We start from the raw sequence: 18905 nt of genomic DNA, 5'->3' as shown, positions 1-18905 counted from the left end.
GTGGGTTGCCCCAGGTACTCCAAAGGAACCTGCGCCAAAGAGGAAGTCTTTTTGTAAAGAAGAGAAAGAAAGGAAAGGGAAGCGAAGGGGAAGGGAGCCGCCGGGGTTTCTCCGAATTGCTCCCAAGCAACTCGTTTAACTCACTTTCGGAGACGAGCTCCAGCCGCCCACATGCACACCCCACCGGAGCGCAGCTCACCTATCTGCACGCTGCTCGGAAAGGCTCCCATGGCGAGTCCCCAAAATCCAGAAAATAACAAGACAATCTGTGTGCAAATTATCCTCATCTTCTTGTCTCCTCTCCCTGGGCGCGCGCTCTCTCTTTCGCTCACACTCTTCCTAAAGGCTGTTCAGACAGACATTGAAGAGGATGGCGCTAAAATTAAAAACAACCAAAAAAAAAAAAGAGAGAGAGAGGAAAGAAAGAAAAAAAGGAGAGAGGTTTGGGAGGCAGAAGAGGAAGCCTAGTTCCCCCCTCAGCAACTCATCGCGAGCTGCCAGGTTTTTCCCGCAGTCTCCATAGCCCTGGGAGAGGTTTTCCGTCCGGCTGCAAATGTTGCACATGCAGAAGATGGTGGTGGAGCGTCCAGCGGCGGCCGGCGGGGCCCAGACATGCGCTTTCCGCCTCGCTCGCTCGCTAGCTCGCCCCTCGCCGCTCACACGCCCGGCTCGCCCCGCCGACGCCGCCCGAGCCTGCGCCAGCCCGGCCGCGGCCCCTCCCCGAGCGCGCGCCCCCCGCTCCCCTCCGCGCCCCGCGCCCGCCGCACCCCGGGGGGCCTCCTAGAGCGCGCGCCCCCCGCTCCCCTCCGCGCCCCGCGCCCGCCGCACCCCGGGGGGCCTCCTAGAGCGCGCGCCCCCCACGCCCAGCGCCCGCCACTCGCCCGCGCACCCCGTGGGGCCTCCCCGGGCGCTCCAGGGTCCCCGAGCTCGGGAGCCAGGCTGGAGACGGCGTTTCTTCTTCTCCTCGCCCCTCTCTCCTACCTCGGTTAGCAGAGGGAGCGATGCTAGGAACCGGCACCCCCAGCGCCCTTCTCCTGCCTTTCCAGGTACCTCTGCTTCCTGGCCCGCGGGCCGGGTCCGCCAGCCGGGATCCGGGCGCCGGGTCAGCGCCTCCCCAGGCCCCCGGGCCCCTGCCACATCCCTGCCGCTCGCGGGAGGACGGGCCGCCTCCCCCCACCCGCCGTCCCCGCGTCGCTTCAGCCCAGCCCTCTCCTGCCACTGGGCTGCGCGCGGGGGACTCCGGTCCTCGCTGCAGCAAAGATTTCTCACCAGCAAACAGCCCGGGAATCTGGAGAGCCTGACGCGGGGATGGATGAGGTGAAGGGGCTCGGCGAGGGACGTGAAGCTAAAGAGGCAGCACGGGGCAGCCCCGGGTCCCTCCCCGGACGGGCAGGAAAGCATTGGAGGAGACAACTGAAGGGGAAGAATAGAGCCCGGGAAGTTGAACCGCCCGAGGGGGAGGGGAGAGGAAGGAGTATCTCAGATAACAGACGAAGTTTAGGGTCCTGAACAGCGTGGGGCAGACTGAGAAGTGAACACTGAGCGGGACCCCAGTATGTTCTTGGAAAGACGTGAGGCCGAGCTAGGAACGAGGACTGTGCGAAGTGCACAGTGAGAAGAGTGGTGACAGACTCGGCGCCTTTCCTGACAGTCGCCTGTTCATGAGAACCTTTTTCTCTGTGCTTGGCCCATTTCAGGAACAGGAGGGACAGGGACGGTGTCAAGGGCTGATGAAGGAGAGCCAGGAGGACAGCGCTTGGGGCAGTGGGCACAGGTGTCTGACGGAGGGAATGGAATGTTTTCCATGCACGTCTCTTCTTGGCTGGGACTCTGGAATGTTCACTCTACTCCACGCCACCTCCAGGAAGACTTAAGTATTTCATTGATGATGTCAATAGTTGTTTTGACTGAGTAGAAGAAATGAAAATGAATTGTCCTAGACAGTTTCAGGGTGACAGCCTCCCTTCCTCTCCAGAATCACCTTTCCTCTCACTGTCCGGACGGAGCCTGTGCCCCACTCTGCGCTCAGAGGCAGTGTGGTTACGTGAAAGGCGGGTTTCTGCTTCCCTTGGTATGGTTGAGATGCCCCAATCTACATAGTAAATAATGTCACCTACTGCCAGTGAACTCCGTGTGTGTAAGAGAGAGAGTCAGTAGGAAAAGAGATTTCCTAAAAGGTTGGGGGAGTCAAGATAGCCTCTCCCATTAAATTTTTTTAAAGAATATGGCAAATTCATGTTTTCCTGGTGTAATGTTTGTGTAAAGAGGAGCCTGGAATGCTCACTGTGAACTTCTGACAAGGGATCCACTTGTTAAAGACGTTTGAATCCCCTTTACTCCTTCAAGCCTTCTTTCTTTAGGTGTCAACAATCGCCTGTATTTGTAGTTTGTACATGACATTTAAACATACATGTTAAAACTTCAGAGTGATTTTCTATTCCGTAAGTTTTGAATTTTACTTTTAAAAATCACATTCTCTGTTATTTATCTATGTTCCTGTTACATTTCACCAGACTGTTGTGACAAAAACAACGCAACTGTAATTGTATCACACAAATCATACATTTGTCACGTTAGTTTATGAGGTTTTAGTCTTACAAGCTGAGTGGGATTTGCAATGTTTTCTTTTTTGTCTTTTCTGTCTGTGCAAAAACCAGGGCTATAAATAAAGGATTCTGTTTTCTCTTATAAGAAGATAATAAAATAGAACACATAAAATTCAAGTTAAATTAAAATTTCAAAATCCACCACACCATTAAATTCATCACTTACTTGGGTAACTACTGAAGCTCTGCCTGACACACAGAGGCAATTATTAAATTTTGTTCTTCTGAAAAGTGAAAGATTTTGGCTTCCATTTGATGTGTTAGCACCATCGATGCAGGACAAATTTATTTTTCATTTAATCACTGTGATGACAATTGGACCAAGATAGCCATAGATGATGACACCACAGTATAATTTTTCAAACAGTAATCTGTTTTTTTGAATATCTATATTTCCAATAAACTAAAACCTCTATTTCGCTTTGTGAAACTCTCTTTCTCAGTATGATATGCACATATAGACAAGGGCTGTCCAGAAAGTATCCAGATGTGCAATATGGAAAATATTATTACGAATGGCTGTATAATTTACAGACAGCCTCATATGTAAATATACAATCAAATAGATACGTTTTCTTTGTACAATACATAAAATGTATGTGTGAGCATATATATAGATAGATATGCAGACAATTGGCATATATATATATATCTCAAATAGTTATATATTGAACACCGGCCTTGTGCGTTTACTCTCCAACTGTCTGAGATATATATGTGAACAAAACAAAATCTGCTATTCTTGGAAGATTATTAACGCTCACCATGTGCTAGGTTTGTGATAAGGCCTTGCATGTATCACCTGATCTATAGAAAACTTTAGGTATCCTCATATTGTTAGGAAATTTATCTAAAGGTTAAAATTCTTTCTGGAGGATATATTCTTGGTAAACGATAAACCCAGGAGGTGTCTTTATCAAAGCCTGTTGATTTAATACATTTGAGGTGTAATGAGGGGCTAGGAGCTGAAAAGTAAACTGGAAGGATCCACCATTGAGAAAGGTCATAAAGTATACCCAAAAGAACCCCGGCTTTTAGAGTCATTATTAATAATTGCGTGTAAATAAATTATAGGCCGTCAGCTTCCTGGGAAGCTTATTTTGGATACACTACTTAGCATGCCTGTTCTTATAGAACGTATGTAAACTTTCTAGCACCTAATAGCAATTCTCACTAAGAAAGAGTTGGGCAAAGAATGTGACCGAAGCTCCAACAGAGGGCGGTAGAGAGCACTGTGTGAGAAAGACAGGTGTCTAATTCTCTGAGGGAATAAAGGAAGAACTCAAAGAGAAAGAGACTTTGAACTGAAATTTCTTGGATTTGTAGAAATTATCGGGTAGAAAAAAATCATGTGCAAGATACGAGAGTGTATGTGTTTCTGGACACAGCTGAAAGTCTGGGCTTCATGCTGTCTGAGAAGATGGACTGGAAGTGAGGCAGGACCGCAAAGCAAGGACGGTTATGCAACGTCCGCCTCGCCAGTTTTGCCTTCATCTCACAGAGATCCAGAAACAAAGGAGGTAAAATAATCCGCACTTTAGATCTGAAATCTTGACGTAAGTGTGGCCAGTGCTAACGCAATCAGAGTGGAGGCGGAGAGAAATTTGGAAGCAGCAGAAATTGTCCAGGTAAATAACTGTCAGGACAAGGCCAGTAAAATTTGTCATTTGACCCTGAAATTATATTTTTAGGTTTCAAGCTAAAATATACACTAGCAGAATTATAAAATTTACATGCACAAATTTGTCACAACACTATTTGCTGTAGCAAAACACAACCCAACCTAAATGTCTGACGGGAGCTATCTTACCAAGCTATGGTGTATTTACATAACCGTGTGCTGTATAAATGTGTAACGGAGCACTAGGGAAGTGGAGTCTCTGTACGCCAAGGTGGAGTGTCCGAGGATATATTAATATGTGAGAAAAAGTAAGGTAGAGGCAAGTGCTTAGTGCACTAGGATTTATCTGCAAAGAGGAGGAGGTTTTTTTTTGGTTATTAATTAATTTATTTATTTGGACAGAAGACAGGATGGGGACAAAGAACTAAATAAACATCCATATCTTCTCTGAGTTGTATCATTTCAGTTTATTTTAAAACAGATAATTCTGTCTTATCCTCTCTAATAGCACATCGCCTGTAGATAAAAATAATTGCAAAATAAAATAAAACAAACACACTGTCTTCTTTAATCAAATTATTGGTACTGATATTGCTATTTTATAAGAAGGTCATGTGCATACTGTTCCATAAAGTAAATCAATTATTATGCTAGTGTGGTTAGAAAAAATACTGGATCAGAAAGAATTAGTGAAAAATCTCAGCTGTGAATTTGAATCAGAAGTTCCAGTATGAATTAACGATTTATTTTTAATATGTATTTTCTAGTTTTATAAAGTAAAAAAGCTTAGAACTAATGACTAAGCTATTAAAAATTAGCACCCCTAGTACATAATCTGTGGCATCTAATACCATTTCTCACTAAAAGGTAGCAGAGTTCTTTGGAGAAATAACTGTTCCATGTCTGGGGAAAGAATTTTATAAGAAAAACTTGGAATATCTCATCTTATCAAAGGGTAAGTAAGGAAACTATTATATTCACTGAGATCCAGTCCAAAGGTTTTAAGAGCTAACTGAAAGATGATCCCATTGTCTGGAGATGGAACAATTGAGACATCAAAAGAAATAACAACTGCAACATATTGTAACACATCAATGTTAAATCCATTCAATAATTATGATGATTTTAAAAAGAGAAAAAGACACATCATTGGTTTCCTTTCTGTTGTGCTAAGAAACCGACCCATAATTTTTTTAAATAAACTTTTCATTTGGAATAATTTTTGATTTACATAAGCGTTCCAAAGATACTACAGAGAGGTTCCTTATACCCTTTGCCTTGTTTTAATTTTCCTTAATGTTATCATCTTACATTACTCTAGTACAGTTGTGAAAATTAAGAAATTAATTAACTAAAATTAACATTAGTATGTCAATGTTAATTAAACCCCAGACTTTTATTTAGATTTTACCATTTGTCCTTTTGTGTATTCTTCTGTTCAGGATCTCAATCAGGACACCTCTTTACATTTAGTTTTTATATTACTTGTTCTGCTTTGTGACAATGTTATCTTCTTTGCTCTTCCTGACCTCCCCAGTTTGACAAGTAGTGTTTAGAGATTTTGTAAAATGTCCCTCAATTTGGGTTAGTCTGATAATTTTCTTATGATTAGATTGGTATTATGATTTTCAGAAAAAATGTCATAGAGGTGAAGTTCCTTCATTATCACATCATGTAAGAAATCCATGATATGTTTAGATATCACTGGTGATTTGGTGTCTAAGAACCTTCATCAATTGGTTAAAGTGTGTTTGCAAATTTTCTCCACTGATTTTTCCATTCCATACTCTATTCCTTGAAAGTGAGTCACTAAAATTATGGTCCACTGTGCAGAGGGGAGAGTACCTACATAAAGGATTTGTAATTTATGTAGTGAAATATTGTCTTTTCTCTCCCATTTTTTAATTTAATAATTTACTCATATCAGGATGGACTCCTGTTTGTTTCACACTTTTCAGTTGTAAACAAATACTGTATTATTTGTTAATTTATTTTCTTACTCAATTTGGTCCAGCTTTGGACATTTAGACTATTGATACACACCTATCCTTTTGCTTTTTGAATACTTTGATGCTTATTGTGACTATGAGATTCCCTAGGATGATTTTATATATTCCTTGCCCTAACCTTAGTATGAACAGTTTCTTTAAAGAGACCTGATTCTTTTTGTTGAAGAATGATATTTAAAAACCAAAGTCTACCAATGGACTTGCTGATTGTTATAGGCTGTTATTGCTGCCAGATTCTCACATAGGACAGGGATTTTTTTTACATACCTAATGTTTCTCTGTGGGTCCATATATGTGTTAAGCTTCACACCAGTTCACACCTGTGTCCCCACTAAACTCCCACACTAAGGCATTCACACTAGTCTCTCTTCTGGCTTAACTGTGATCCACACCCCCCTCCAACCTTAAGAACCTTAGTTCCCACAATCAAGTAAAATACATTTATGTTTTATATTAAGTCTAAACTTAAGTTCTCTGAGGACAAGTGAATTTCTGGTTCTATATTTTTCTTTTCAGCCACAGATGATTATGGAAAACCTATTTCCATTGTTGTTATTATCCACATTCCTGAAAAACATTGAATTTCATATACGAAAGTTAATACATCACATTGTTTATGATATTCTGTCCTTATGAGGCAAGTGCATTATACAGACTAAGTGACAATTTAATAAATTTATGTGGTAATTAGCTACATGCTCTCTTGGAACGGCCCCGTTTTTCCCGTGTGTGTACACTTCACTCCAATGGAGATCCTGTTTCTATCAAATTGACCATATCGAAAGCATCTTCATAGTATGTATGCTGCTCAGAAATCTTGAGAGCAAACCAGTGAGTGAAGGCATCATTATTAACCCTTGTAGGTTGTACACATTGCTCTATTTCTAGGGATGAAAACCCCATGAACTAGGCATGGACATACAGCCAGCTAACATGGGGACGTAGTTCTTACCCCCAATGTAAATTCAGATATTAAATCCTCATAACCGTATTTCCTCATTTTTATAAAGTATTGGCACAGTCAAGCAGGGCTGGCAGAACTGCACAAGACTGAGTGACCACAATTTAGAAATGAAGAGAAAGGGCGGCACCGGTACTCAGTGGGTAGGGCGTCGGCCACAACACCCAGGCTGGAGGGTTAGAACCAAGCCCGGGCCTGCTGAACAACAATCACATCTGCAACCAAAAATAGCCAGGTGTTGTGGTGGGCACCTGTAGTCCCAGCTAGTTGGGAAGCTGAGGCAAGAAATCACTTAAGCCCAAGAGTTTGAGGGTGCTGTGAGCTTGACAGCACTCTACTGAGGGCAACATAGTTAGACTCTGTCTCAAAAGGAAAGAGAGAGAAAAAGAGAGAAAGAGGAAAGAAAGCTAGCCACAGTTTCTAGGTTGGGTGAACAGGTGCATGAGTCTGTGGTGCAACACAGGCATTATAAAAAAAAAATGGGGGTGGGCGGCGCCTGTGGCTCAGTGAGTAGGGCGCCAGTCCCATATGCCGGAGGTGGCGGGTTCAAACCCAGCCCCGGCCAAAAAAAAAAAAAAAAAAAAAAAAAAAAAAAAAAATGGGGGTAAGAAATGAATTCAATCTGCGGCATTCACTGATTTGTGGGATGGGTAATGGACATGGCCAGCAGGCAACAGAACATATGGATTAAGGCTCAAGCGAGAGACACGGATCTACGCACGTGGAGGAGAGGGAAGCCTACCTGGCTGCTCACACCATGGGTAGGACAGGAGACTCGGAGACAGGGTGTAGGATGGGAAGAGAAGAGGGGCCTGGGGCTTACTGGAGGGAAGTAGGGTGGCAAAACAAGTCATCAGAGGAGGAAGAGAAGTCAAACTAAGAGGACAGTCACAAGAAACTGGTGTCAGGGATTCAAGTGAAAAGAGAGCATCCAGAAAAGAAAATGATAATTGTGCCAGACACTGCGAGATCACATAGCAGGCAGTCTGGCAACTGAGAGTTCAACAGGAAAAACTGTTGACAAACTTCCAAAAGAAGTTTCAGTTTATCAATGAGTGATAAAGATCAGTTTTACCGAATTGAGAGGAAATAGGAGACCAGGGCATGAAAACCAGCACACTTATCTTGCTCCTGTGTCTTTCAGGGGAGGAGCAGCCATCTGGTGATCACCTCTGTGGGTGATCTCAGTGCTTCATCCATGAGCAGCGTGGACTTGGCATTCCTCAGAGTGCTCACTGCCTGCAGAACAGAAGAGCATAACACAGTTTCGACCAGATCTCTCTTAGAAAAGCCAGGAACAGATGGACTTCAACACAGAGTTGACTGGCCAAATTGTTACAGGATGCTCCAAGCACCACCTGTTCATCCCAAGGACTGAAGTTAGTATCTCATGGCACATCGATGTGCTTGTGCAGTGTACTATTAAGCTGTTGGGAAGCTGTTATTCATACCATGTATCAAAACATTTTATTCATAGAAGAATGAAAGGGATGGAAAGGAAAAGATAGCAGGGAATAGTAGGGTAGGGGAGGGCAGGGAAGGAAAATTCAGGAGAGGTATAAAAGTTTGTATCATTACTGCACACCTACAATATGAAGATGCTGTATTTGGGGGGAAGATACCAAAATGTATAAAAATACTCTGCCTGGACACAACACATGTCATGGTATCTGTGGTACAAGACAGAGTGCAGTAAGGTCACAAGGGTAAAAACTCAATCCTGGGAGAACACAATGAAAACCCATCAGGCTATATTAACAGAAACCACTTAATCTCAAATATATATAACACATACATAATATGAAATAGAGATTTTTAACTTGATGTGTTCTTCATCTTTTATACAGTTATATCAAAGCAATTTGTAAATTTTCAATCAGCCCAAATTTTATGAAAGATAAATGACAAAAAGCAAAGTAACACCTGAAAACAAAAATATGATACATTCTTTTCTAATTCAGAAAAAAAAAATCTTGGTCAATTTCATTAATTTGGTTACAATTTAGGTATAATAATACTCTACGTATTACGAAAATATTTGTTTGATCTATGAAACAATCCTAATTCCTATCCTTGTTTGTAAAAACATACAAAGATTGAGATTCTTCAATAATTCAGATGTTCTGAAGTATTCTAAGACATACACACCAGGCTTTAGGAAACAGCATGTTGCCTCATGTAACTAAATGTTAAATTATTTTCATAGAAAGATAATACCACATTGTGATCTCTGCATGAAGGAGCGTGAACTTTACAGAAAGCTCTTCATGTTTAAATCAGGTAAATTTTAAGCCACATACTCCCTTAAACCTAGTTTAAGAACATGTTGCAGTGGTGTTATCATTTGTCGGCAGGAGGCCACTAACTTTTGTCATGAAATAATTATATTGTCATTATATAAAATCATGTATTGAATGGTTTCTTAATGACTTGTGACAAACAATAATTTGAAATGTTAAGTGACATTTTATGTAGTGATTTTTTTCTTGTCGAATAAATTCTAATATTTAACATTAAATTGTTCATAACCCTTTGATAGTCATGTAACTGTGAGTCTTCATAAACAGTGGTGGTAATCTTCAAGATTTTCTACTACGACAAGCATCAAAAGATAATTAAGCAAAGGTGCTGTCTTGGTCCATTTGAGTTCCTATAAAGAAATACTTGGGATCAGTTAATATTTTTAAAATTTCAGAATATTACAGGGGTACACATGTTTTGGTGCCATAATTTGGTTTTGTACCTTTAAGTTAAAGTTATAAGTGTGACTCTCACCCACTTGTGGTATTTGTTTTTTCATTCTTGGCAATACTTCACTTAGAAGAATGGTCTCCAGTTATATCTGGGTAGTTACTAAAGCTACTAGATCATCATTTTTTAATGGGTGGGTAAAGCTCGATGGTGTACATAGCCCATGTTTAATTCACTCACCTATTGGACATTGAGTTGTTTCTTTGTCTTTGCAATTGAGAATTGTTCTGTGATAAGAATTTGAGCGCAAGTGTCTTCTTGATAAAAATGCCTTTTTTTCCATTGAGTAAATGCCTTTGAGTAGTGGATTGCTGGACCAAGTGGCAGGTCAACATTCTGTTCTCTCAGTGTGCCTACAGAGGTCACGCTGGTCTGCAGGGCCACCAGCAACCTGTAAGGTCCTTTCTCTCTATGTCCACGCAGGCATCTGTTGTTTTTGGTAATAGCCCCTCTCTCTGGAGTTAGGTGAGATCTCATTGTGGTTTTGATTTGCACTTCCATGATGATTTGCATTCTGTGATGATTCCGTGAGCATTTTTCATGTGTTTGTTGGCCGTGAGACTGTCTTCATTTGAGAAGTTTCTGTTCATGTCTTTTGCCCAGTTTTTAATGGAGTTGTTTGATTTTTTTTCTTGCTGATTTGCTTAAATTCTTCATAGAGTCTGGTTATCAGCCCTTTATCAGAAGAACAGCTTGCAAATATTTTCTCCCATTCTGTAGGTTGTGTCTTTATAGGATTGACCGTGTCTTTAGTTACACAGTAACTTCTTAATTTAATCAGGTCCCATTTGTTTATTTTTATTGTTCCTATGATTGTTTTGGGGGTCTTCCTCATAAATTCTTTCCCTAGCCCATATCTATAAGAGTTTTTTGGGCAGTGCCTGTGGCTCAGTGAGTAGGGCTCCAGCCCCATATACCAAGGGTGGAGGGTTCAAACCTGGCCCCAGCTAAAACTGCAACCCGAAAATAGCCAGGTATTGTGGTGGGTGCCTATAGTCCAGCTACAAGAGAATTGCCTAAGCCCAAGAGCTGGAGGTTGCAGTGAGCTGTGTGAGGCCACAGCACTCTACCGAGGGTGATAAAGTGAGACTCTGTCTCTAAAATAATAAAAAAGAGTTATTCCAGCATTTTCTTCTAGAATTCTATAGCTTAATTTCTTAAGTGTAAGTCTTTTATTCATTGCAAATTAATTTTTGTGAGAGGGGAGAGACACAGCTCCTATTTCAGTCTTTTATATGTGGCTATCAACTTTCCCAGCACCATTTACTAAATAGGGATTCTTTCCCCCACCATATCTTTTTGTTTACTTAATCAAAAATCAGATGGAAATATGAGGATAGTTTTATCCTTGGGGTCTATGTTCTGATCCATGGGTCTACATCTCTCTTTTTGTGCCAATATCATGCTGTGTTGCCTTGAAGTCTGATAAAGTGTTGCCTCCAAATTTGTCCCTATCTTGTAAGGTTTCACTGGCTATTTGGTGTCTTTTCTGCTTCCCTATGAAGCATAGAACTATTTTTCTATATCTGAAAAAATGATGCTATATTTTGATGGGGAATGGATTGAATCTATAAATCGCTTTGGGTAGTATAGATATTTTAACAATGTTGATTCTGCCAATCTATGAGCATGATATGTTTTTCCATCTCCGTAATTTCTTTCCTCAGCGTTTCATAGTTCTCCCTATAGAGGTCTTTCATCTCCTTAGTTAAATATATTCTTAGGTATCTTATTTTGTTAGTTGCTACTGTGAAAGTTCTTGTGTCCGATTTGATTCTCAGCTTGCCTGTTGTTGACATGTAGGAAAGCTTTTGGTTTGTGTAATTTGCATTTTGTAACCTGAGATTTTGCTGAATTTATTTATCAATTCTAGGAGTCTCTTGGAAGAATCTTTGGGGTTTTCTAGACATAAGATCCTATCATCAGAAAGAGGTAATAGTTTGAAAGCCTCTTCTGTTCTCATTTGCATCCCTTCGACTTCCTTCTCTGTCACATTCCTTGGCTAGGACCTCTAGCTCCATGTTGCATGCAAGTGATGAAACTGGGCAACCTGGTCTGTTTCCAGTTCTAAGCAGGAATGCTTTCAATTTTTCCCCATTCAATATGATGTTGGCTGTGTGTTTGTCATATACCGTCTTTATAATTTTTATTATGTCCCATTTACACCAATTTTGTTAAGCACTCTGATCATAAAAGGGTGCTGACTGGGTAATTTGTAAAGAAAAAAGGTTTATTTGGCACAAAGTTCTGCATGTTTACAAGAAGCCCAGCACCAGCCTTTGGGGAAGGCTTCAGGCTGCTTTCACTCGTGGAGAAAGGCTGAGGGAAGCTCGTGTCTCCAACCACCCTGTGGCAAGAAAGGAAGCAAGAGAGGGGGAGGAGGTGTAAGACTCTTTAAAAGTATTGTTTTAATTTATTTTATTTTAAACTGTCTTTAAAAACCATCTCTCATGGGAACTGAACTAACAGAGCAAGAACTCACTCTTTACAGCAAGGGCAGCACAAAGACCTTCTGGAGAGATTAACTCCCATGACTAAAACACCTCCCCTCTCACTTGGGGGATCAAATCTCATCATCAAATTGGAAGAAGTCAAAGAAACCAAACTAGGGAAAGTACTAAAACACTTTCTCCAATTATTTCATTTATCATTAAATAGTAGATTAAATATTGAAATATTTTACATAACAATAGAGAATCAACACTTGATATATTTAGAGCTGGTCTACTTAGTTAAAGAATATATTTGCTACTATGAAAAATATTTTTTGGGATTTAATTGCATTTCTCTTTAAATATGCAACATATTTAAAATTTAATGTTTTTTGCATTATTTACAGTTTTAAAATCCAGTGTTGTGATTTTTTCCCTGTATAATGTATTTAAGTAAAAATGTTAAAATTCTAAATGTAATTAAAATACTCATCTACATCTCTTAATTTTTTTTTATTCCAGAATAGTTTTCGATTCACAGAAACATTGTAAATAGAGTACAGACAGTTCCCATCGTCCCACGCCCAGTTCCCCTGTTGGCAGCCTGCAATGGGTGGTGCATTTGTCCATTGTGAATGTTTCACAGGAGTCTGAAAAGAATGTGTGTTCTGCGATTGGTGGACAGAGTATTTTACATATATCAATTAGGTCAAGTTGACTGGTAGTACTGATTTTTGTCATTGTTATTATTACTGATTTTGTTCCTGAAGAATCTATCAATTACTGAAAGAGGTGTTAATGGCTGCGGCTGCAATGGTGGATGTGTCTATTTTTCACTATTCCATAAACGTTTGTGCCGAGCATTTTGATACTTTGTCGCTAGGTTCATATGCATGCAACATTTTTGGAGACTTGACCCCTTCATCATTAGGCACTGCCCCAATTTATTGCTAAAGAATTCCCCTTGTCCTGAAATCTTTTTTGTCTGATATTAATATATTGATCCTCAACTTCTTTTCATCAATTGTTAACATATGTCTCCACCTTTACTTTTAATCTATTTTTGTTTTTATGTTTCAAGTGAGTTTTGTAGACATTATACAGTTGGTCCTTCTTTTGTTTATCCACTTTGACAACCTCTGTCTGCAATTGGTGTGTTTAAATCAATCAGAAAAATTTATGATAATCCTTTTTACCACCTAGAGTTTAGAAAGAACTTACAGCTGAGACAGTAAACCTAAAAGCTAAAACATAAATGATAGACATGCCAAGCATATGAAAAGAGTACTAATATATAAAAGTTATCTATAATTAGATAACTTTAAAAATGTTATCTATAATATTTTAAAATGTTTTCCCAGCTGATGATTCTAATGAAGTGATAGGAAAATGGCAGGGACAGAAAATTCAGAAAGGAGTAAACAAAACAGCCCCAGAATATCTTGTTCAGTTCTCTGCTATGTGAGGACTGGGCGCGGAGAAGTGAAAACGTGAAAATCAATGAAGTGTGGCCTCACAGCAAAACATTTACACTTAGTTTGACAAAAATCAAATGGCATTAACATTTGGTACTGATAGAGATATGGCATTCTTATGTATTCATTATGAAATTAAGTATTGCTACAATTATTTTCAACAGCAATCCGGCAACTTCTATAAAAATAAAAAGTTCACATATAATATGATTCAGCAATCCAAGTTGTATGGAAGTCCCCCAAAGGAAAATGCATTGAAGTATATCTAGAAAGTTATTGATTATACCTTTTTTATTATTAACAAAAAGGAAGTGGATGGGTAGAAAGAACAAAGGACAAAAAGAAAGGAAGGAAGAAAAAAAGGAAGGAAGGTGGGAAGGAAGGGATAAAGGAAGGAAAGAAAAAGAGAAAAGAGAGCTATAAAGCAAATAAATGATTGCATAAGTTGTGGCACATCCATCCCTGGAGTATCAAACAATCACTAGAAAGAAAAATGTCAAAAGGTTTTTAGTCTGTTTTGTAAAGTGAGAAAAGAAAAATGCAGAGACATATATATTCTGTTACCCTTTCTATATAATATAAATTATGAAAAAGCCTATAGATGTGAATTCACATGTATGTATTTATACATAACACACCTGTGCATTATGGTATATTTTGTGTGCAGGTATACTGTAAGATACACGTACATTACAGACATACACACGTGTGACTGAGGGTGTATTTGAGGAGAGACTTAGAAGGATGTGTGCAGGTTGTTGACAGCTGTTATCTTGGGGTGGGTTGGGCAATGTAGGGAGGCAGGAAGGAGGAGAGAAAACAAATTATAAATGTACATGATAAATATCATATATAATATTTGCTTCAATTACATATTTATATGTAATTTATAAGTAGTTTGTGAAAGGATGTTCACCAAAGCATTGATCATTATATCAAGAATAATATAATTTTAGATGATTTTTAAAATGCTTATCTTCATATTTCTATATATTATGTGAATATTTTGCACAAAGTATATTGGGTTTGGAATTTGTTAAAAGGTAATTTTAATTGTAAAAATGATAAATATAAGAGCTATATTTTAATTCCATGCAATCAATTAAATGCCATTAAATTTTGGATTATACACTGATTTTTCTAATTAGCAGGGACAATTTTTAAAATTTTTAGATTATATAGCTAATATTTTATTGTTATTCTTTACTGATTACATAATATAGGGATTTTTATAATAAAAAATTAAAAATAAAACTTTTTGTTTACCTCCTATTAGTATCGCCCTGTCCATTTCCTGACATTATAACATCCTGATATAAATGTTCTCATTTTGAATAATTAGTTTCCGGGTTCTATAAGATAGTAAATATTTCCATAATGCAGACTTTTTATAAACCTTTGCCTTAATAATTGTATATGTTAAAGAATCAAAGAATAGTTAACCAAATTAATTATTTTCTCCAAAATTTAGAACTAATAAAATGATTCTACCTATCTTAGGTACCCTACCATTATTAGCAAATCAACTTGTACTTTACGGTATATTTTAATATTACTCCTCTTGTTATTTTGCAAGGAAAATAAGCCAAACAAATATTTAAGTTTTGATATCTCTAATCAGGGCACAGGAGTCTTAGTGTCTCAAAGATACTATCTTTGGGAATAGAAGTACACAGAAAAATATGATTGGTAATTTTTTCTATTGTATTCTAGTTATCGACTTTTACATGTTGTATAGTCTTTAGATCTAAAGTGCAAATGCTGTAATTAGTGTCATGATTCTAATTGGTAATACTTCATTTTATCTATGTCCTTTAAATTTTGCTCCATGGTCATGCCCTTGGAAATGGTGCGTCTCAAAAGACACCATCTATTTTAGTTGCACAATGTTATTTAAAGAGTTAAAATGATGGTTTCTGTGTTTGGGGAGATAGAAAGAATTATTATTGTAGGACATCAGATCCATGCTAGATTTTAATCCCTGTGTTATCATTACCAGCACTAGAGTACAAAACACAGCAATATAAAAATGATTTAAAGTAATTAACCAAGTGAAGGGGCTGCAGTGTTAACGCTGTGCTGCTCATCTTAAAATCTGACACCTTTATGGAACACGATGATCCGTTTACTGAGTGTTTCACTCCCTCAGTGACCAAAGCTCAACCACTGGGGAGACAAACGTTTTCAATTATCCAAGAATTCACTGGAGACCCTGGGGAGCAGAGAACAATTAAGAAATAGGTAAATCTAAGGCACAGAATAAAGAACATGAGGCATGAAGCATAAAAGTGACAAGGCCTTGGCAAATGCAGGCACTAAAATCCTCTCCATTCCATCTCAGCTTGGTTATCTGTTCTCACTGAGAATGAGATCTGCTAATTCCTTCTTAAAGACTTTGAAATAACCACCTACTGCTGATAAGTGTTCACTGCTTTTGTGATTCTTTGATGCCAGGGATGTCTCTTTAAACCAGGGGAGACCCGTGTGAATAGCCAAGCCAAGATGATGATGAGCATAGTTATTGTGCATATATACACGGAAGCATGCACAGTATTTTTTTGAAAATGGAAAAGACTCACTCATATCTTACAGTCCTTATAGAGAAATAAATACTTGTCACACTTGCATATTATCTTTCAGTTTTTCTATATTGTGGAATGAAAATTGTAACAATTGTTATTTTTAACTGTGTTGCTGGCTAGTGTTTTGATTTTCTGTGGAGTTCCTTTACTGTTGGTTTTGGTTACACCCACTGAACAGGCATGAAATCCTCAAGAGACTTGTTAAGGTGTGAACTAGCAGCTGGAGGCTGAAGGACAGACATTCTTCTCTGAGCACCTGGCCACAGTTCCTCCCTCAATTGTGTTCTCAGAACTCTTCATTTATATCGGTAGGGACACTTTTTGGCTAATGAAACGGTTTAGAACACATTGTCCTAAGAAGCAGGAAAACACTGTAATTAACATTCACATGTTCACCCTGAGCACCTTCTCTGCTTATTCTACTTTGCTTTCTCCAGCTGATAAGAAACAAAGGTCAGTGAGATGATACAACGAAGTTAAACAGAAATCATGCAATAAAGATTCATTAAAACACATGTAAGTATAAATTTGCATATAAGTTTAGAAAGCTCTAACTTTGGAGAACGCTTAGTGAGATAGTAGAACTCACCCGTGCACATGAGTGTGGGTGACCATCGTTCTTTCTGTGTTTACCTGTCACTGCCAAATGCCAATCTAATGTCTGCTCTTAGATGACGGCTTATATTCTGACTTGAGGAATGACTTCTAATCACATGTGGAAAATTGACTACATGTCAGTAGCAATAACCACAATTGTCATGACCAAATAATTGCCTTTGTGGCCTTCAAATGGTATAAACGTGCTTTTTTTTTTTTTTTTTTTTAAGACATGGGGTCTCAGTACATTGCCTAGGCTAGTCTTGAACTTTTGACCCCAAGCAATTATGCCACCTAGGACTCCCAAATTGCTGGGATTACAGGTTATAGGCATGAACCACTGTGCCCAGCCAAAAGTGCTTTTTTTGAGGACTGATGACTATTGTTTATCTTTTTCTTTGGCTTTCCTCTATTTTCTTTAAACAACAAGCACATTTTTAAATGCCAACACTTATTCACACTTTTGATAATTTCCTAGCGTAAATTTAATTTTTCTTGCTTAATATTGTCTGATACAATTTTACAAAGATTGTATAAATGCAGCGGAGGCCCAATTTCCAAAAACTTGTTTTTTTACAGAGCCTTGAGCTGTCACTCTGGGTGGAATGCCGTGGCATTATAGCTCACAGCAAACTCCATTTCCTGGGCTCAAGCGATTCTCTTGTCTCTGCCTCCCAAGTAGCTGGGACTACAGGCACCCGCCACAATGCCCGGCTGTTTTTTGGTTGCAGCCGTCATTGTTGTTTGGTGGGCCCGGGCTGAATTCGAACCTGCCAGCTCAGGTGTATGTGGCTGGTGCCTTAGCGGCTCGAGCCACAGGTGCCGAGCCTCCAAAAACTTTCTTATTGAATATGAGATCATAACAGAACTCTCTATTAAGGCCAGGGGAACATCCTTTGGCTAACACTTGATCTTGATTTTAAGAAGTGTGTTCTTTTTTATTTTTAAGGAAATAAAAGTTTCCTCGATTATCATTTTACTCGTACTTTTAATGTTTTTAAAATACTGCCTGTCACAATGTAATTTATTTTCTTTAATTGAAAAAAGTATAACATTACAAATAGTTTGTGACCATATTTTCTAAATTAAGAAATATAATTTTATAAGAATGATTATTAACACTTACCATTTTCTTTCTTTCTTTTTTTTTTTTTTTTTTTGCAGTTTTTGGCCAGGGCTGGGTTTGAACCCGCCACCGACATATGGGGCTGGCACCCTACTCTTTTGAGCCACAGGCACAGCCCCAACACTTACCATTTTCTTTATCAAACACAATGTGTATCTTAATACCCTTGTATTCTATATGTCCTTTTAATATGGTGACTAAAAATAGATCTATTAGGACATTATAGGTTTATTTGAAAGCAAGTTCAAAGACTTTATAGTCTGTTTTCCTCCGTGTCTTTAAATGATTACTTCATAAAGGTGAGAAGAAGAGGTGAAATAGAAAATTTAAAGTACAGCCCTGTAGAATAAGCAGGAGAAAAAGCAAAAGTCGTTGTTAAATACATTTTACTCTTGGAGAATGTCAGATTTATTTTCTTTAAGTCTCAAATCAGCTTTTAGATCCTTAATATTTTTTGAGCCTACACTAGTATTTCAAATGCTCAATATTTTATGTGGATGAAACATCGCCAGGATGTGTTTTATGGAACTAAGTAAAAAAATAGCAAATGCAGAATTCTTATTTTATCTTCTCCAAGGAAAAAGAAACCGTATGAGTTGATAGTGTAGCATTAAACTAATAGTCTGAGAAGTTAACATAATTTAGATTGTCAATATAATTCATGAGAAGATTTATTATTCTATGTATTTAAAAGTTTTTACGCTATATATGTTATATAAATATGCAATTTCACAAGAATGTTTTA

The 18905-nt window shown here is 38.6% G+C and overlaps 2 protein-coding genes across 9 annotated transcripts in view; one reads left to right on the top strand and one right to left on the bottom strand.

Moving 5' to 3' along the window:
- GRIA4 (glutamate ionotropic receptor AMPA type subunit 4) overlaps nt 1–1776 on the bottom strand; it is a 441346-nt gene extending 439570 nt beyond the window's left edge. For 6 of the 8 annotated variants that reach the window (XM_053594956.1, XM_053594962.1, XM_053594960.1 and 3 more), the window contains exon 1: nt 200–571. In XM_053594956.1, coding sequence (XP_053450931.1) covers nt 200–287 — 88 coding nt within the window. In that variant the 5' untranslated portion in view covers nt 288–571. Of the gene's footprint in view, nt 1–199; nt 572–981; nt 1190–1269 lie in introns of those variants that run through there. The other 2 variants (XM_053594958.1, XM_053594959.1) reach the window with 2 other exon arrangements.
- Nucleotides 572–1753, top strand: LOC128588836 (translation initiation factor IF-2-like). The gene is made up of 3 exons (XM_053595607.1): nt 572–724; nt 785–1317; nt 1698–1753. Exons 1-3 carry the CDS (start codon nt 572–574, stop codon nt 1729–1731), a joined length of 720 nt encoding a protein of 239 aa, XP_053451582.1. The 3' UTR covers nt 1732–1753.
- Nucleotides 1777–18905: the final 17129 nt, after the last annotated feature.

The sequence above is a fragment of the Nycticebus coucang genome, chromosome 6 (assembly GCF_027406575.1).
Source record: "Nycticebus coucang isolate mNycCou1 chromosome 6, mNycCou1.pri, whole genome shotgun sequence".
NCBI lineage: Eukaryota > Metazoa > Chordata > Mammalia > Primates > Lorisidae > Nycticebus > Nycticebus coucang.
Note: the sequence above shows the minus strand (reverse complement) of the source record. Positions and strands in the feature narration are given on the sequence as shown.